Below are 21,459 nucleotides of genomic sequence, written 5' to 3' on the forward strand. Positions count from 1 at the left end.
ATCAACACTAGAGTGTACTTAGTGGAATGATTCAGCACAGGCAACGGGGAAAGTAGTGGAAAGGAGTGCTCCTCCAGCACGGCAACGTGCGGCCCCTCACCAATGAGCAATGCCACAACTGCAAAGTTGGCAACACTGGAACTGATTATTCATGGTTGTGCCACACCAATCGGATCTCGCTCCATCAGATTATACTTTATTCGATAATGTGAAGGACGAGCTGCGAGGTAAAAGGTTCCTCAACAACGGAGAATTGCTGGCAACTGTCCACGAGTTGTTGCCTAGCACCCGCTAACAGTGGTTCCGTGACGGAGAAATGAAGTTGCCAGGAAGGTGTCATCGGTGTGTTGCATCGGTGAGGAGTATATTGAGAGATTTCATGTTTTAACTCATCTCCTTTAAAAAATAAAGTACAAAAAATACTATTGTAAATCATTTCCGAAGACCCTCGCATACTGCAACATTGTTAACTACATGAAGAGCGGTTGCACTGCACTTCATTTCATTTCCCTAAGGGGAAGCATGCAGCTGACGACGCATCTCTTGTATCGACCCACAGATTTCCGTCGAGAGTACCTGTTGCCTCGGCGGCTCGAGTTTCTGCGGACAGGGCTATCCGTTCCATGGCCACGACAACATCACAAAAATCCCCATATTCATTGTATTTTTCACTCCGTGATATCTTGTTAGTTACGCAAAAGAATTATACTGATGACATTGTATCATCCAGATTGCTATCCTGGTGGCAAAAAATAGCGTAGGTCTAATTAATAACACAAAGTTGATGCCCGCCTCTCAATTGTTAATGAACTTGCAAGAATGCATTAGTGTTTCACTATTACCGACGTATTCGTCACGATAGGTTCCGCAACTGTGTTAATATTTATAATACATCGTTTATTTTGGGGTCTCAGGGTCACATTTACTTTTATGACACGACTGGTTTCAATGAAAGTAGATAACAGGTAATATAGGAAATTACATTTGTTTACTAATATCTTATGATATACAACATGTTGCTTTTCTTTTATAGCGTTTTGTATTTTGTAGTTATCCTGTTGCGTTAAAGGAGGTGTATACCAGGTGAGTCACTGACTATTACCACCTAGAATAACACCGAAAGTTTGATAGTAGCTGAAAAGGTTGTGGAACAAATGTTGCATGGGACAGTGGGGGCCATAATATGACGCTGGTTTTTTGTTGCTAGGTGGGGTCACGTCAGAGATATGAAGGTCAACTTTGTTTTTTTAAATGGGTGCTACAGTTTGGTACTTATTTTCTGATAGCAGCTATTGAGACGAATCCATTGATGTGCAACAGTAAAGTCTTTGAAGGTCAACGAAGGTCGAAAAGGTGGCATGCAACGTCCGTTTACAGAAGGTGTGCGAAGCGATGACCATTGGTATCAATGCAGTGCTGCAATCTTGTTATCATGGATTGAGTGGTATTCCTTATCACATACATTGATACCAATGCTGCAATCTTGTTATCATGGATTGAGTGGTATTCCTTATCACATACTCGTACATTGATACCAATGGTCATCACATCGAACATCTTCTGTAAATGGACGTTCATGCGACCTTTGTGAACTGGTTGACCTTCAAAGACCTTACTGTTACACATCATTGGATTCGTCACCACAGCCGCTATCAGAAAGTAAGTACCAAACTATAGCATACCATTAAAAAAAGAAAAAGAAAAAAAAACAAAATTAACCTTCATATCTCTGAAGTGACCCCACCTAGCAACAAAAAACCAACGTCATATTGTTGTTGTTGTTGTTGTGGTGTTCAGTCCTGAAACTGGTTTGAAGCAGCTCTCCATGCTACTACATCCTGTGCAAGCTTCTTCATCTCCCAGTACCTACTGCAACGTACATCCTTCTGAATCTGCTTAGTGTATTCATCTCTTGGTCTCCCTCTACGATTTTTACCCTCCACGCTGTCCTCCAATGCTAAATTTGTGATCCCTTGATGCCTCAGTCCGCAGCTCGTGGTCGTGCGGTAGCGTTCTCGCTTCCCACGCCCGGGTTCCCGGGTTCTATTCCCGGCGAGGTCAGGGATTTTCTCTGCCTCGTGATGACTGGGTGTTGTGTGATGCCCTTAGGTTAGTTAGGTTTAAGTAGTTCTACGTTCTAGGGGACTGATGACCAAAGATGTTAAGTCCCATAGTGCTCAGAGCCATTTGAACCATTTGAACCTTGATGCCTCAGAATATGCCCTACCAACCGATCCCTCCTTCTTGTCAAGTTGTGCCACAAACTCCTCTACCCAATACTATTCAATACCTCCTCATTAGTTATGTGATCTACCCACCTAATCTTCAGCATTCTTCTGTAGCACCACATTTCGAAAGCTTCTATTCTCTTCTTGTCCAAACTATTTATCGTCCATGTTTCATTTCCATACATGGCTAAACTCCATACAAATACTTTCAGAAACGACTTCCTAACACTTAAATCAATACTCGATGTTAACAAATTTCTCTTCTTCAGAAACGCTTTCCTTGCCATTGCCAGTCTACATTTTATATCCTATCTACTTCGTCCATCATCAGTTATTTTGCTCCCCAAGTAGCAAAACTCAGTTACTACTTTAAGTGTCTCATCTCCTAATCTAATTCCCTCAGCATCACCCAATTTAATTCGACCACTTTCCATTATCCTCGTTTTGCTTTTGTTGATGTTCATCTTATACCCTCCTTTCAAGACACTGTCCATTCCGTTCAACTGCTCTTCCAAGTCCGCTGTCTCTGACAGAATTACAATGTCATCGGCGAACCTCAAAGTTTTTATTTCTTTCTTTCGTCTCCTTCACTGCTTGCGCAATATTAAGATTGAATAACATCGGGGATAGGCTGCAACCCTGTCTCACTCCCTCCGCAACCACTGCTTCCCTTTTATGCCCCTCGACTCTTATAACTGCCATCTGGTTTCTGTACAAATTGTAAATAGCCTTTCGCTCCCTGTATTTTACCCCTGCCACCTTCAAAATTTGAAAGAGAGTATTCCAATCAACATTGTCAAAAGCTTTCTCTACATCTACAAATGCTTTAAACGTAGGTTTGCCTTTCCTTAATCTAGCTTCTAAGATAAGTCGTAAGGTCAGTATTGCCTCACGTGTTCCAACATTTCTACGGAATCCAAACCGATCTTCCCCAAGGTCGGCTTCTACCAGTTTTTCCATTCGTCTATAGAGAATTCGCGTTAGTATATTGCAGCTGTGACTTATTAAACTTATAGTTCGGTAATTTTCACATTTGTCAACGCCTGCTTCCTTTGGGATTGGAATAATTATATTCTTCTTGAAGTCTGAGGGTATTTCGCCTGTCTCATACATCTTGCTCACCAGATGGTAGAGTTTTGTCAGGACTGGCTCCCCCAAGGCCGTCAGTAGTTCTAATGGAATGTTGTCTACTCCCGGGGCCTTGTTTCGACTCGGGTCTTTCAGTGCTCTGTCAAACTCTTGACGCAGTATCGTATCTCCCATTTCATCTTCATCTACATCCTCTTCCATTTCCATAATATTGTCCTCAAGTACATTGCCCTTGTATAGACCTTCTATATACTCCTTCCCCCTTTCTGCTTTCCCTTCTTTGCTTAGAACTGGGTTTCCATCTGAGCTCCTGATATTCATACAAGTGGTTCTCTTTTCTCCAAAGCTTTCTCTTTAATTTTCCTGTAGGCAGTATCTATCTTACCCCTAGTGAGATAAGCCTCTACATCCTTACATTTGTCCTCTAGCCATTCCTGCTTAGCCATTTTGCACTTCCTGTCGATCTCATTTCTGAGACGTTTATATTCCGTTTTGCCTGCTTCATTTATTGCATTTTTATATTTTCTCCTTTCATCAGTTAAATTCAATATTTCTTCCGTTACCCAAGGATTTCTACTAGCGCTCGTCTTTTTACCTACTAGATCCTCTGCTGCCTTCACTACTTCATCTGTCAAAGCTATCCATTCTTCTTCTACTGTATTTCTTTCCCCCTTTCCTGTCAATTGTTCCTTAAGCTCTCCCTGAAACTCTGTACCACCTCTGGTTTAGTCAGTTTATCCAGGTCTCATCTCCTTGATTTCCCACGTTTTTGCAGTTTCTTTAGTTTTAATCTACAGTTCATAATCAATAGATTGTGGTCAGAGTCCACATCTGCCCCTGGAAATGTCTTACAATTTAAAACCCGGTTCCTAAATCTCTGCCCGCATCTCGTGGTCGTGCGGTGGCGTTCTCGCTTCCCACGCCCGGGTTCGATTCCCGGCGGGGTCAGGGATTTTCTCTGCCTCGTGATGGCTGGGTGTTGTGTGCTGTCCTTAGGTTAGTTAGGTTTAAGTAGTTCTAAGTTCTAGGGGACTTATGACCACAGCAGTTGAGTCCCATAGTGCTCAGAGCCATCTGAACCATTTTGAACCTAAATCTCTGTCTTACCATTATATAATCTATCTGAAACCTGTCAGCATCTCCAGGCTTCTTCCATGTATACAACCTTCTTTTATGATTCTTGAACCAGGTGTTAGCTATGATTAAGTTATGCTCTGTGCAAAACTCTACCAGGCGGCTTCCTCTTTCATTTCGTAGCCCCATTCCATATTCACCGACTACGTTTCCTTCTCTTCCTTTTCCTACTCTCGAATTCCAGTCACCCATGACTATTAAATTTTCGTCTCCCTTCACTATCTGAATAATTTCTTTTATTTCATCATACATTTCTTTAATTTCTTCGTCATATGCAGAGCTAATTGGCATATAAACTTGTACTACTGTAGTAGGCGTGGGCTTCGTGTCTACCTTGGCCACAATAATGCGTTCACTATGCTGTTTGTAGTAGCTTACCCGCACTCCTATTTTTTTATTCATTATTAAACCGACTCCTGCATTACCCTTGTTTGATTTTGTATTTATAGCCCTGTATTCGCCTGACCAAAAGTCTTGTTCCTGCTGCCATCGAACTTCACTGATTCCCACTATATCTAACTTTAACCTGTCCATTTCCCTTTTTAAATTTTCTAACCTACCTGCCCGATTGAGGGATCTGACATTCCACATTCCGATCCGTAGAACGCCAGTTTTCTTTCTCCTGATAACGACGTCCTCTTGAGTAGTCCCCGCCCGGAGATCCGAATGGGGAACTGTTTTACCTCCGGAACGTTTTACCCAAGAGGACGCCATCATTTAGCCATACAGTAAAGCTGCATGCCCTCGAGAAAAATTACAGCTGTAGTTTCCCCTTGCTTTCAGCCGTTCGCAGTACCATTACAGAAAGGCCGTTTTGGTTAGCGTTACAAGGCCAGATCAGTCAATCATCCAGACTGTTGCCCCTGCAACTACTGAAAAGGCTGCTGCCCCTCTTCAGGAACCACACGTTTGTCTGGCCTCTCCGTTGTGGTTGGATCAACGGTAGGGCTATCTGTATCGCTGAAGCACGCAAGCCTCCCCACCAACGATAAGGTCCATGGTTCTTTGGGGGGGAACGTCATATTATGGTCCCCATTGTCCTATGCAACTTTTACCCTACAAACTTTTCAGCTCCTATCATACTTTCGGAGTTATTATTGGTGGCAATAGTTAGTGACTCACCCTGTATATGGTTTCGTTTTTAGAGTAGTGGTTCCGACTATGTACTGCTGATGCATATATAACTCTGCTATCTCGAAGAGAAAGTCAGAACATAATGTTACGATAACTATTCATTTATATTTTTATATAATTTATTTTCTTCTTTCATCCACTTATGTAGAACTAAAAGCTAACTATTTATTAACTAATTTACAAATCACGTTAACTACTTACTCACTAGTGTTTCAGTCCTTGTTCAGTAATAATAATAATAATAATAATAATAATAATAATGACAATAATTTCGTGTGGCTCAAGGTCTAGTGCAAGTCTTTGAATTGGGCGACACTTCGGCAACTTGCGTGTTCCTAACCTACCGCAGTAGCCCTGTCAGGGAAGGTGACCTACAGCTTAACGTGGGATACTAACTTAGCGCCATCGAGTCTTCACATAATTAAGAGATGAATGCTACAATAAAACGCAGACTCAAAAATCGGGTTTCGATCCCGCAACTTTCACAGTTTCTAGCCACATGCGTTACCGCTAGACCACCAGGCCTGACTTTTTTCAATGATTACTGCTTTTTGTATTGTGAGACATACGCAAGTATATAATGATGAGACTATACAGTCTAGTAACATTAATGTTACCATCGCCTACGTTCGACAGCGTGCTGGGGAGGGGAGGGGCGGTGGGGAGGGCAGGGCGGGGGGGTGGGAGTGGCAGTTGAGGGGGGAGTTAGAAAACAGTGGCGATAGTGTAGTTCTAGTAATGCGGCGGCATACCGACTTATTTGACTTCAAAAAACGCATGATCATTGGCTTTCGGACCAAGGGTGGAAGCATTTCCGAAACGGTTAACTTTATAACCTCTTCGTGTGCTGCTGCGGTTGAAGTAAGCCGTGCATGACAAAAAGGCGCTGTCCACAGCAGGCGCCAGGGCAACTGTGGTGCACCAGGGGTGAACGGCGGCTGCAGAGAAGTGTTCTGGCGAATTGATGAGCAAGTGTTGACGACTGGCTTCCCAGATGAGCCAAGGGGATAGCAAGTGTGTCTCCCCGACGACCGTGTATGGGCCTCTGCACCCACGCTCACTGCTGTTCGTCGGCCACCAAGTGTGGGATTTGCATATCATTACCGCAACTTGACCTCCCTTGAGTGGTGACAGGTGGTCTTTTCAGATGAACCACGTTTTAAGCTTCATCGGACAGATGGCCGTCGGTGTGTACGGCGTGCAACGTCTGGAAGCAAACAAGTTTGAGCGTTATGATTTGATGAACGCTTTCGTGCCATTCCGTAGGTTATCTTGTCATTCTGGAAGACATAAGGGAACAACACAAGTATGCATCTGACCTTGGGGACTATGTCCACCCCCACATGCAGTTTGTTTCTCTTCGGCACGATGGCATCTACCAGCAGAACAACGCAACCTGTCACACAGCTGGCAGTGTACGTGCGTGACTGGAAGAGCACCAGGATGAGTTTACCGTACTACCGTGGCCACTAACCTCCCCTGATCAAAACCCAATCGAGAGTCTGTAAGAGCCTGCCGTAGTGTCCGAGCGGTTCAAGGCGCTTCAGTCTGGAACCGCGCGACCGCTACGGTCGCAGGTTCGTATCCTCCCTCGGGCATGGATGTGTGTGATGTCCTTAGGTTAGTTAGGTTTAAGTAGTTCTGAGTTCTAGGGGACTGATGACCTCCGATGTTAAGTCCCATAGTGCTCAGAGCCATTTGAACCGTTTGAAGTCTGTGAGACTACCTCGATCGGGCTGTTCGCGCCACGGATCATGAATAGAGAAACCTAGTCAACTGGCCACGGCACTAGAGTCGGCGAGACTCCATATCCCTGTCGGTGCCTTCCAGAACCAGTCTATAGAGGTGGCACAGTGGTATAACTCGTCTAAAGTCCTTCGCATTGCCCCTTTTCTTGCCATGTTTTAGCAGGACAACTACTCAGCTCTTCCGCCATATATTTAGCCTTTTATATCTGTTCATACAGTTCTTGAAGAGCTGTAAAATCCATTTCTATATTAGTCCATTATGATTAATTTGCCCTGTTAGAATATCGTCTAAACCGGCTGATTTTCCATTTTTATTCTGTTTGATAACCTCTTCTACGAGTAATTCAGCTAAGCTACAAAGACTGGGGGTTTTAGATTTGTGGATGGCCCTCTTGTTTAACAATAGCCAACACGCTGTTTGGTTGACAGTGATATTATAATATTTAGTGGTCTTAGTTGTATCATTGCTTGGATGTCCTAAAAGTCTCAATGCTTTATGACTGTCCCCACACATGTTTTATTGGAGCCAGATGTGGGGATATTGCTGGCCGCGAGAGTACCTCAACATAATGATGACAGTTCATAGTGACACATCTGACGTGTGGAGGTGCACTGTTTTGTTGAAAAGTGGCACCACGACACTGTCACATTAGGGCTGACACGTGAGAACGCAGTACGTCCAATGACGTACCGTTGTACTGTCGTAATTCCTTCTGTCACTACCAACCGTGACCTGAAGTCATATCCGATGGCTCCCTACAACGTGATACAAGAACTGAAGGAGTAACATTGCTGTGCTTATCAAAAACGTTGCTAGGATGATACCCTTGCCCAGGCTGCCACCGTAAACCCCGACGATAATCATCCAGACCCGTGATTCGTTGATAAACACAACCTAACACAATGCGACGCCATACTCCCCAGTCGTGACACCACACGAAATGTAGCCGTTTGTGTTCTGTGTTAATGGCAGCTTATGCATGGGGCTGCAGTTCCCTAATCCAGCAGCTACTAATCTCCGACTAAGGGTGCGGGATGACGCAAAATGTAGCTGGGATGAGGGGGCGGGGGGGCGAGGGGGTGTCGCCGGATGGAAGGTGCATGTGTGAAGGGGTTGGTGCACAATACGTTGATAAGGAGTACGCCTGCGTTCACGTTCCCCGTTTGCCACTGTCGCATTCGAATGCCTCGCAAATGTGCATAGTGCACGATTCGATCAGCTGGCCAAATGGAGACCCACAACGAGGCCTCTTTCAAACTCACTCGGGCGCTGATAACGCTGATTCATGCAAGTATGCATCATCATCGTGTCCTTGAGGGTCGAAATATGTGACACTGTTCACGACCTATAAATACGCTAGCAGGTTTGGTAACGACACTAAGCACGAACGGCTTTAATGCACTGTGGTGGGCGTTCTCCCTGTCACACAGAATCATAACTCCAATCATGTACGTACCTTCCAGTGGTGTGTGTGTGTGTGTTACCACGTCTTACGGATGCTTTATTTTTTTGTCAGGCGGCGTATTACGAGAGCATGCTGAAAAGTAATGCCTTCGAATATTTACGTGAAAACTCTTAAAGCGTTTTTAAATAAAGCAAACGTTGTTAACATTCTACATCTTTATCCTAGACTCTGAATTGTAGAATGTTCGATGGCAGTTTGTAATGTAACTATGTTGATGCGTGAGAAACATCATGCTGTAATCGATTTTCAAATTGGAAGAGTTCATCCGCGCCTGGACCACCCTCTCATTTGTTTCCAAAACGTAAAGAACAACTTTGACAACCTCACAAAGTCAAACACTATACAGTGGCAGTATCCTCAAACTGGTGTCTCATTGGATGAAATGTGTTCGTCGCCTGGGAGAGAAATGAATTCGTAGTCACGAAGAATAAAGATGAAGAATGTTAATAACGTTAGTTTCATTTAAAAAACTTTAAGAGTTTTTAATTAAAAATTCGGAGGCATTATTTTTCAGCACACCGCCGTATAATTCTGTGTCAATCCATATGTCTTGAATCACCTGTTGATGTATTCAAATACTTCATTAATTGTTTTTGCAGTGAGAAAATTCTTACTGGTTTTTATTCTTATGGTATCATCTTCAAAAAGGGTAGTAATTATAACTGAGGCGCTGAGAACCATAAAGCTGAAAGCACTCCAACGTCAATTCCGAGAGTGTAGCATTTATGCACGCTCCTGACATCCGTCGATGTTATGGTGAACTAGCTTTATCCGTGGTGTAGGCCCATATTCTATATATGAACATTCGCAAGAACCTGTCTCGCCGATTTTTTTGGTATTCACTTCCACATACGCCCGAGGGGCACAAAGCACAATTTTGTTCCCGGCCACACTTTTCTGTCATGTGATGCTGACTGCGGTCGTATCGAAAAATTGAAGAGGATAACTGTTTCAGTTTTCTCACCTGACGGTTAGTGTCAAATTACACAGAAAGCAAGGCTACCTAAACCTTTTATAGTCTGTAAAACTGGTACAAATGATTTCAGAACCTTTACAAGTGTTAACGCCATCACTGCCAAACCAAACCTTGATGTACATCATAACAATGTACATTTAAGAAATTTTACACTGATAAAATTTTCAAAAGTTTGCCACAGATTGATATTTAAAGTAACATATTATCCATTGGAGTCTTGGGAGACCAAAATTTTCTGCAAATCGCGACAAGGACGACCACAATTTGTCATTTCCTCACAGTCTGTATATGCCTTGCAAAATCTATTACCCGTGTACGTAGTTGCAAGGCAAATATCAACCTTGAAACCGAAAGACGTAACAAAACTGTTAGATTTCATGCCTGAAATGGACAGACAGTTTTGTCTGAACCTGAAGCCACAACATGTAGTTATGAAAATAATAAAGAGGAACGAGGAATGCTGGAATAATTGTGTACGTGGAGCATACAGTATCTGATTTTAATATTGTAATTCTAGATTCACATTAATTACATGTTTTACAACCGTAAACTAAAACTCAAAAAGACACTGTTGTCACTAGCTTACAAGCAAAAATTTGGTGAATTAACATTAATAGAAATACTCGCAAATATTAATTCAAATTTCATAACAAAGTGGGCGCATTATTTTTTTCGCGGGAAATAGCTTATACTTAGTTAAAAAACAAGTCAAACCTATGAGACTGGTAGTTTGCCTACAAATCTGATTTTCACGAATATCTATTTTTCTCAAGACTGTCTCTGTGTTTGGAGTATTATGGGTTTCAGTGCCTCAGTTGTTTCCACACTTACAAACATTGTCTGCAAACCACTGAGAAGCCTGCATGGAGAAACCTACTACAGAAAGTTCATTACACGAGTAAATTCGTATGTCACAAAATTCAGCTGAACAACATTTGCTTACTGGCAATTACAACTAAATTAGTCTCTGGCTGTAAGATTGTTTTCTAATTACTTCTTGCAAAAAAGTAGTTTAAAAACCATCCTTGCAGCCGAAGACTAATTTATTTATAATTGAATATCATCACATTGCTGCAGTCGCACCATCCAATACGGCGGAAATCCAAAATAAACAACTGATTATATTTTCACTGATCTGATTGATACCATTTGAAGATTGATTTATAGCATAGTTGATAATGTAGAATGCAATTCAGTTTTATCAGAGTAGTCGACTATCCACAGAGAAAATGTTCAAACATAAATTATAGTCTAATGACAGATATTTGTTATTAAAATCGCCTGTCACTTTTACGCTACCTTTGGTCTGTTCGTTATCTACATTTAACGAAACTCGTTTGACATGTCTCATTTTTTCCTATGATCTATCTTGTATCACTTTTTACTATGATCCAAATAGTTTGTATTTTGTTATATCTGAGGATATTAATGCTTTATGTCTCTTACATATTTTTTTGAGCAACATGGCCAGTTGACCTGAGTCGATAGCACGACCTTCAGCTTAATACGATCCATCACATCTGGAACCAAAAAGCACAATTTTACCCCAACAGGGTTCCACTGCCAGAGAGATGTTCGGTGAAAATTGAGTTGCCAGTGCAGGACTTGTCTTATTTGTTTGAGTCTCGTCTCGAATGAGGACCTAATAGAAATCAATCTGTAGTTATTTACCATATATTCAAATTAATTGTATTTTTATAATGTATTTCACAGCTGTTTTCAGACAGTCTCGTTCGATTGTAGAATTACGACATACTGTCACAGGTTCAACGTGAAACTTGCGGACTTCGGCTTCGCGCGGTTCTGCGTGGACCAGAATGGACGTCGAGTGCTCAGCCACACGTACTGCGGTTCGGCAGCTTACGCGGCTCCGGAGGTTGTCAGCGGGACCCCTTACAACCCGAAGCTCGCCGACGTGTGGTCGCTCGGCATCATCCTGTACATTATGCTCAACGCCGGCATGCCGTTCGATGACTCGAATCTCCGCAGGCTTCTCAAGGATCAGATGGAGCGCAACTGGGTTTTCCGAACGCGCGTGCGGGACACGCTGTCGGCTCAGGCCAAGGCCCTGGTGAGACACATCCTGGAGCCGGACATAACGCTGCGCATCACGGTGGACCGCATCCTCATCCACGAGTGGCTGCGGGCGCGGAAGGACCGCTCCCTGGCGACGAGAAGCGGGACCACGCCGCTGCCCTCGGTCAGCTTCCAGTCCAGGGGGTCGGTCGTGTCGCGGGCCACCGCCCCTCCACCGAGTTCAGTCGCCAGCAAGGCGCGCTGACGCGTCGTGGCTGTCTGCGGAAGCTTTCCAACCTGTTCAGCAGAACGTCACGAACAGCGTCAAGTCAAGTGCGACTATAGCCTAAAGGCGAGAATCTCATGGAACCAAACTGCTATTGTGAGGATTAATTTCTGATTTGCGTCGCCTTCTTTTTTCTCTATTGTGGAAAGATGTCTCTCAAAATGAACCACCCACAATATTGACATCAATGGATTCTTATGCTTACGCTTATATCTTCTGACAAGATTGCATTTGCAAGTTAAAACTTTTACCCACATAATTCTATTTCCTGCGAGCTTTCTGAACAGGTGAATGCTCACCTGGGAATATGAAATGGTGCAGATAGTGGCGGAAACTGAAAAATCTAATAAAATTCGAAACGTACAATAACATATATTTCACGCACTCTGTGTCAGCGCTCGTCTTGGAGTGTATTACCATTTCATAATAGATTTCATTCGATCTTATTTACCTTCTGTACTTTATTCAAAACGGAAAGCAATTTAGCGAACAATATACGATTTTAGTTTTTCTGGAAGCACTGCAATAAATAAAATCTTTATTTCGGCGTATCTCTCCTTTGTTCTCAACTAACTGCATTGTTTTTTTTTCGTTGTTTTTTTCGAGATAAATTTCTTTGACGAATGGCTCCGGTCACAAAATTGAATGAAAAATATGTCTCTGCGCTCTGGTAGTATCTCATTAAATACGAAATCAATTCTGGAGTGGCCAAATTATTAGTAATATGCAGTCTGGCGATTTACTCTTGGAACTCAACAAACTGAGATTTACATACACCAAGACAGCTTGCCTCTTGAGAAACTACAATGATTTCTATAAATCGAGCCCGCATCTCGTGGTCGTGCGGTAGCGTTCTCGCTTCCCACGCCCGGGTTCCCGGGTTCGATTCCCGGCGGGATCAGGGATTTTCTCTGCCTCGTGATGGCTGGGTGTTGTGTGCTGTCCTTAGGTTAGTTAGGTTTAAGTAGTTCTAAGTTCTAGGGGACTGATGACCATAGATGTTAAGTCCCATAGTGCTCAGAGCCATTTGAACCATCTATAAATCGAGGGCAGATTACAATAATAAAGGTAGCTTAACACGTTAGCTGACGAATGTGATGATATTTTCCAGAGTGAGCCACACATAACAAAGCGTAACTAAAACATGAAAACAAAGCTCCATGCAAAGCATTATTTCCGAAGGTAGAACAAGTCTTGCCTCAGCCAAATGGAAGTCAGTTTCGCGTAGTACAGGCATCGTTACTATCTCGCCGGATTATTCTCCAGCACCAGTATCACGGAATGCGCACACTGATATGACGTATCTGTCACACACTCGAGGATACCACATTATTTCTACAGTGCGGACAGTTATAGCAGTTTGAAGTTCTGGTCCAAGGTATCGGCTGCCCGTAACTTTACCACACTCTGGTGAAATGCCTCGAAAACTACATTAGCCAAATTTGATGACCACTTGACGTTTCTTTCCCTGAAAACGAAACACTTATTTGATTCTTAACGCTTACAGTCGATAGTTCAAGAATACGAAAATATACGTTTATTTCTGAAAGTCCAACACTGTACAGGCGTTTAAAATGGAAGAACTGAAAGAGTCTAAATTTTTGTTTATATATACATCACTGAAATTCCATTAGCGTTTCTGTGTGGGCGTGCGTGCGCGGGCGCTTGTGTGTGAGTGTGTGTGTGCGTGTGTGTGTGTGCGCGCGCGCGCGCGCGCGCGCGCGCGCGAGCGTTCACATAGAAGGGCGGGAAGTCGCGCGAAGATTTTCGTTTAAGTTGGATGTGTGTATGAAATTACCCTGTAGCTGGAGCTGCACTGACTAATCACCTACTGTACAAAACGGTCACTAATTGAAATAGTCCAGTGAAATGAAGAAAAATGAGCCATAACCCTGCGCAAAATTGCTTCTCACGCGATTGAAGTGGTATTCAACTCAAACACGTGTTGCTCGACAGAATCGGGTCATAACTCGTCTAGACTAAAATGAACCAGGCGAAAGGAGCCCTTATGGTGGTGTGCTAGAACATTGGAAACTTTTTTCACACAAAAGCAAATGCAGAGAATAAACGCCCAAGCTCTAAATGTAAGTAACACTATTCAGTCGGGTACAAACACAGCTAATATTGCCTTCTTGGCAGATGCTCCTACGGAAAGCACAAATGTACACGATGTGTCCTGCGCTCGCGTGCGTAGCTGAACCTCGACTGACGATCACAAAACATCCAAAATTCCTCTCTCAGTTCTGTCATGACAATGAGAACAAGGAAATGATGAAGTCGAACGTGTATGTACGTGATTAGAATACACTCGCAGTGGTGCTGCCTCGCAGTGGTGCTGCCCAATTTTATGTTGCCAGGAAGTTCAGAGAAATGGAAATGTCCGACTCTGATAAGGATGTCCCGAAGAAAGGGACTTAAACTCGTCATTTTTTGAATCGGTAGCACCTTCTAAATCCTTGAGTGAAATATATTCTGATGAAAACGTTTCTTGTTAAAACCGACGAATGCCCAAAAGACGAGAATATTGCAGTTAAGCCACTGCGGCTGATACTGCTACGGCTCGACTTTGTCTTAAGACGCAGAATGCATCATTTAATACGTAGTATTTTCCAATAAAACGTGTACTTTTTTAAGTCAAAGACCGCTTCCTTTCCACTTACGACGAACATTTGGTGACGCAACTTTCGAATCTCTGAAGGTCTAGAGAATAATAGTGTGTTCTGAGGTTGAACATTAGGATATCAGGATGACCAGTGAGGTATGAAGCTCCATTCACTATAACGAACAGGAAGACAGGTCTCACGAGAGTAGATCTGTTGCATTATCTATGTTCGTTTGATGCCACTCTGAATTGATGCCAAATTTATTGAAGATGGCGGCTCTCCCTGGGGGAAGGGGAGGGTGGGTGTTCTTCACCACCTCTCCATGCAGATTACATGTGCTAGTATCGCATGACGTCACTACCGAGAGACTATCGAAATAAGTGTCAGAGATCGGTGCTTTTCTCTGGCAATTATCTGTATTGGCTCACAGTTCTCGTTCTCTGGCAGTTATCGGGCCACCACTATAGGTAACCTGGAAGCTGGTAACGGAATAATAGTGTGTCTGTGTTCCTGACTCGGTGATACTTCCATAGACGATAGTTAGTTGGCCATTGCGAATGACAAATAACATGCCAAAAAGTATAACATAAACCATTTGAATATAATAATTACTATCCTCATCATTTGCTGGGAGATTGTCAAAATATGTGAATATATTACAGTAACTGCTAATATTTATAGAATTGATGCACTGTCAGAATAAAACATAGTTATGCACTTTTAATAAATCTATCATACGCAGAATACCCGATCTTGACTGTTGTGACGAAGTGCTGTCAAAACTGAAATATAGCAGAATTTTTACTTAAGCTGGTCTAACAGTCTCTGTTAAGGTATTCATCTACAGAGTAGGAGGAGGGATCAATGGAAGCGTCCGAGTTTGTGTGTGCGTGTGTGTGTGTGTGTATGTGTGTGTGTGTGTGTGTGTGTGTGTGTTGTATTGGGTTTATTTGAGCTTTTTGGCGACAGTGTTTGTAATTCCAAACGTAAGTATTTGAATTTTTTTCAATAAATTTGGTTTGTTGTTTGTAGTGTGGTAAGAAGTTTAATGTGACTGTGTATGTGGGGGAGGGGGGGATTGGGCTGGCTGATCTAGTTTGCAGCGCCAGAATTTGCTGGTGGTAAGCAACCGTCTTTTTTTTCTAGTTGTGATGTTTTGTGTATTTATGGAGTATTGAATGTGGTAATTTATGTAAGGATGTTTGATTTGTTGATTTTTGATGTTGTAGTTTTGGTTTTATTTTTCGCAATTCTAGGTGTTGGTTTTTTGGCATCAGTAGTTGTGGTGGACCTTTATAGGTCACGGGAAATGACCGATTCCCATTTTGTAGTTGCACGTGTTAGTGTTTTGGTAGTCATGACCTATATAGGTCAAGGAAAATGTCCTGTCCGATTCCAATTTTCGTCGTTTTAGTTGTAGGTATTGGTGTTTTGGTATCGTCGCCTATGGTTGACCTATATAGCTCCGATTGCTGCAGATTTTGTTGGTGTAGAAGAATGTTGTAATTTTTTTTCTTTTTGTTCGACATTTTGTGTTTTGGGATCGCGGTATGTTTTCTTTTTTTTTTTTCTACTATTGTATTTAGCTCGTCCTCACCCTAAAACCCCGACTTCCCGCGGTTGGCCCGTTAGTTTCATTCTATTTTTGGAGGGAGATGTTATGGTTCAAAAAATGGTTCAGATGGATCTGAGCACTATGGGACTTAACATCTGAGGTCACCAGTTCCCTAGAACTTAGAACTACTTAAACCTAACCAACCTAAGAACATCACACACATCCATGCCCCAGGCAGGATTCGAACCTGCGGCCGTAGCGGTCGCGCGGTTCCAGACTGTAGCGCCTAGAACCGCTCGGCCACCCAGGCCGGCGGAGATGTTATGGTCTTATTTATAAGTACCTTCGTGTTTGTTGCCGTGTGTATGTAGTGACGTCATAGGAGACAGAATAGCCATTTCCGCCGTATTTATGACGTCATGGATCAAAACAGACGGGTGGAATCGCACACTTCTGTATCAGAAAGTCTTTCAAACTCTTTGTAAACCGTGCTTTATATGAAACCAAGTTTTTAATGGTTGCTGACTTGCTGGCAGTTTATTGAAAACACAAGTTCCTGAATATTGGATCCCTTTTTGGGCCAAGGTAAATCATTTTAGGTCTTTATGTAGATTACTGTTCCTATTTCTAGTACTAATATTATGTATTGAGCTATTGGTTTGAAGAACTTGCAACAAATTCCATTGTTGTTGTTGTTGTTGTGGTCTTCAGTCCTGAGACTGGTTTGATGCAGCTCTCCATGCTACTCTATCCTGTGCAAGCTTCTTCATCTCCCAGTACTTACTACAACCTACATCCTTCAGAATCTGCTTAGTGTATTCATCTCTTGGTCTCCCTCTACGATTTTTACTTTCCACGCTGCCCTCCAATGCTAAATTTGTGATCCCCTGATGCCTCAGAACATGTCCTACCAACCGGTCCCTTCTTCTTGTCAACTTGTGCCACAAACTCCTCTTCTCCCCAATTCTATTCAATACCTCCTCATTAGTTATGTGATCTACCCATCTAATCTTCAGCATTCTTCTGTTGCACCACATTTCGAAAGCTTCTTTTCTATTCTTGTCCAAACTATTTTCGTCCATGTGTCACTTCCATACATGGCTACACTCCATACAAATACTTTCAGAAACGACTTCCTGACACTTAAATCTATACTCGATGTTAACAAACTTCTCTTCTTCTGAAACGCTTTCCTTGCCATTGCCAGTCTATGTTTTATATCCTCTCTACTTCGACCATCATCAGTTATTTTGCTCCCCAAATAGCAAAACTCAGTTACTACTTAAAGTGTCTCATCTCCTAATCTAATTCCCTCAGCATCACCCGACTTAATTCGACTACATTCCATTATCCTCGTTTTGCTTTTGTTGATGTTCATTTTATATCCTCCTTTCAAGACACTGTCCATTCCGTTCAACTGCTCTTCCAAGTCCTTTGCTGTCTCTGACAGAATTACAATGTCATCGGCAAATCTCAAAGTTTTTATTTCTTCTCCATGGATTTTAATACCTACTCCGAATTTTTCTTTTGTTTCCTTTACTGCTTGCTCAATATACAGAGTGTTAACATCGGGGACAGGCTACAATCCTGTCTCACTCCCTTCCCAACCACTGCTTCCCTTTCGTGCCCCTCGACTCTTATAACTGCCATCTGGTTTCTGTTTGCCTTTCCTTAATCTTTCTTCTAAGATAATTCGTAGGGACAGTATTGCCTCACGTGTTCCAACACTTCTACGGAATCCAAACTGATCTTCCCCAAAGTCGGCTTCTACCAGTTTTTCCATTTGTCTATAGAGAATTCGCGTTAGTATTTTGCAGCTGTGACTTATTAAACTTATAGTTCGGTAATTTTCACATTTGTCAACGCCTGCTTTCTTTGGGATTGGAATTATTATATTCTTTTTGAAATCTGAGTGTATTTCGTCTGTCTCATACATCTTGCTCACCAGATGGTAGAGTTTTGTCAGGACTGGCTCTCCCGCGGCCATCAGTAGTTCTAATGGAATGTTGTCTACTTCCGGGGCCTTGTTTCGACTCAGGTCTTTCAGTGCTCTGTCAAAGTCTTCACACAGTATCGTATCTTCCATTTCATCTTCATCTACATCCTCTTCTAGTTCCATTATGTTGTCCTCAAGTACATCTCACTTGTATAGACCCTCTATATACTCCTTCCTCCTTTCTGCTTTCCCTTCTTTGCTTAGAACTGGGTTTCCATCTGAGCTGTCGATATTCATACAAGTGGCTCTCTTTTCTCCAAAGGTCTCTCTAATTTTCCTGTAGGCAGTATCTATCTTACTCCTCGTGAGATAAGTCTCTACATCCTTACATTTGTCCTCTAGCTATCCCTGCTTAGCCATTTTGCACTTACTGTCGATCTCATTTTTGAGACGTTTGTATTCCTTTTTGCCGTCTTCATTTACTGCATTTTTGTATTTTCTCCTTTCATGAATTAAATTCAGTATCTCTTCCATTACCCAAGGATTTCTACTAGCCCTCGTCTTTTTACCTACTAGATCCTCTGCTGCCTTCACTACTTCATCTGTCAAAGCTATCCATTCTTCTTCTACTGTATTTCTTCCCCCCCTTCCTGTCAATTGTTCCTTAAGCTCTCCCTGAAACTCTGTACCATCTCTGGTTTAGTCAGTTTATCCAGGTCTCATCTCCTTTATTTCCCACGTTTTTGCAGTTTCTTTAGTTTTAATCTACAGTTCATAACCAATAGATTGTGGTCAGAGTCCACATCTGCCCCTGGAAATGTCTTACAATTTAAAACCCGGTTCCTAAATCTCTGTCTTACCATTATATAATCTATCTGAAACCTGTCAGCATCTCCAGGCTTCTTGCATGTATACAACCTTCTTTTATGATTCTTGAACCAGGTGTTAGCTATGATTAAGTTATGCTCTGTGCAAAACTCTACCAGGCAGCTTCCTCTTTCATTTGTAGCCCCATTCCATATACACCGACTACGTTTCCTTTTCTTTCTTTTCCTACTCTCGAATTCCAGTCACCCATGACTATTAAATTTTCGTCTCCCTTCACTACCTGAATAATTTCTTTTATTTCATCATACATTTCATCATAATCTGCAGAGCTAGATGGCTTATAAACTTGTACTACTGTAGTAGGCTTGGGCTTCGTGTCTATCTTGGCCACAATAATGCATTCACTATGCTGTTTGTAGTAGTTTACCCGCACTCCTATTTTTTATTCATTATTAAACCTACTCCGGCATACCCAGTATTCACCTGACCAAAGATTTTGTTCCTCCTGCCACCGAACTTCGCTAATTCCCAGTAGATCTATCTTTAACCTATCCATTACCCTTTTTAAATTTAATAACCTACCTGCCCGATTAAGGGATCTGACATTCCACGTTCCGATCCGTAGAACGCCAGTTTTCTTTCTCCTGATAACGACGTCCTCTTGAGTAGTCTCCGCCCGGAGATCCGAATGGGGGACTATTTTACCTCCGGAATAAATATACTAGGAATAAATATACTAGGAAGCAGTGATTAGAATACAAAGTTCGTCGAACAGGTTCCTACACACTTTTACATGCTAAAATCTTTTGCTCCGTTTGTGGTATGCCCTTCCCAACTGAATTTACTATCGAGTTGTAGTCCCAGAAATGTAACACTGTCAACCTTTTCGATCTGCATGTCTTCATATGTTATACATATGTTGTAGCTGGAGAAATCGAGCAGTTTTCCAAATCTCACATAAAACTTGGATTAGCGTACTCACACTTTCCCCAATAGGATTATCTTGTACAGGACAGACATAAACGAGTTTGTTACATTACTTATATTTTTGTTGCTGTTTTGCAAGGCTGTACACTTATTCAATTAAGTGAGCAGCACAGGAAATTAAGCTTCGAATTTAACCTACAGTATTCGGTTTACGTATTACTTGATACTTAAAAAACGCATGATGTTAACATTTTACTTAAACAGAGCTATGGCGAAGTTCCGCTTACTTTCTCTTGCAGCTACGAGGATAATATTTGTAATAGCGACCGATAACCTAGGCCTACATTCATATAATATGAAACACTAATAATCGTTCTAACATCAGCTGAAATGTACCCGGAGTTAATTAGCTAAGGTTATGACGCGATTCATACATTCCTGCCATTTCGCACTACTCGCAGTTATACTGATAACTAAACTGATGGATTCTAACTACAGTATGTCGTTATTTAACTGTAGCCCCGTCGGAGTATTCGGTATTCGGTAGTGAAAAATAACTTGACAGTTATTGATAACCGTCAAAAATACCGGTTATCAAAGAATAACTGGTGCCGTGGTAACGGTTACTCCAGAATAACCGTTTGGCCCACCTCTAAGCCACACAAATGCAACGGTCGGCTACCGCGGCAGAGCTAAGCGTCATCTCGTGGTCGTGCGGTAGCGTTCTCGTTTCCCACGCCCGGGTTCCCGGGTTCGATTCCCGGCGGGGTCAGAGATTTTCTCTGCCTCGTGATGGCTGGGTGTTGTGTGATGTTCTTAGGTTAGTTAGGTTTAAGTAGTTCTGAGTTCTAGGGGACTGATGACCATAGATGTTAAGTCCCATAGTGCTCAGAGCCATTTGAACCATTTTTTAGTTAAGCGCCGCCTGCAACTTAGTGCCGGCGCGTTCCACCAGCCGGCGCTAGAGGCGTTCCTTCAATCAGCCGCGAACTATGCACGGCCACGAGCCTTTTTCCGGCGCGGATGTCACACTATGGTATCACCATCCACCAGTCAGGGATCGCCAACGGCCGCCAATCATCACTCTGGAACCAGCGGAGGAAGACTGGAGCCGCCGTGTTCAATAGTCGGAAGAAGGGAAACAGGCGTCTTTCGACCCGCCGCGGACTATCGCTCAGAAGATACTTCAACTCAGCCGGAACGTCCAGGTGCCACGTCTTTGCTACGCCGGCCATCGACCCTGGACTCTGCGCCCGTCTACTTCCTCGGCATCCACCGGAAAGCGTCGAGAGAAAACACGACAAAGGAACGTAAATTCAGTTCAGTTACTAATATTCCAGTTCAATAAGGTGGCACATTCTATGGCTTGGAGGTAGGAGAAACAGCCTGTTGTTTTCGAAGAAAGTTCATCTTTCTGTAAAATTAAGTGGTGGCCTTGCTCCACCGAATAAAAATTTTGTTTGCACGTGGGTGGTAATCTGTGGATATAACACCACCCACTATGAAAAGCTCTTAAATTACGGATCTTATAGC

At 42.6% G+C, this 21,459-nt stretch overlaps 1 protein-coding gene across 1 annotated transcript in view; it reads left to right on the forward strand.

The window, feature by feature from the left end:
* LOC126259829 (testis-specific serine/threonine-protein kinase 3) overlaps window positions 1-12,452 on the forward strand; it is a 136,534-nt gene extending 124,082 nt beyond the window's left edge. The window contains exon 3 of the mRNA XM_049956873.1: window positions 11,540-12,452. Within this exon, the coding sequence (XP_049812830.1) occupies window positions 11,540-12,056 (517 nt within the window). The 3' untranslated portion in view covers window positions 12,057-12,452. The remainder of the gene's footprint in view (window positions 1-11,539) is intronic.
* Window positions 12,453-21,459: the final 9,007 nt, after the last annotated feature.

The sequence above is a fragment of the Schistocerca nitens genome, chromosome 5, assembly GCF_023898315.1.
Source record: "Schistocerca nitens isolate TAMUIC-IGC-003100 chromosome 5, iqSchNite1.1, whole genome shotgun sequence".
NCBI classification, from domain to species: Eukaryota; Metazoa; Arthropoda; class Insecta; order Orthoptera; family Acrididae; genus Schistocerca; species Schistocerca nitens.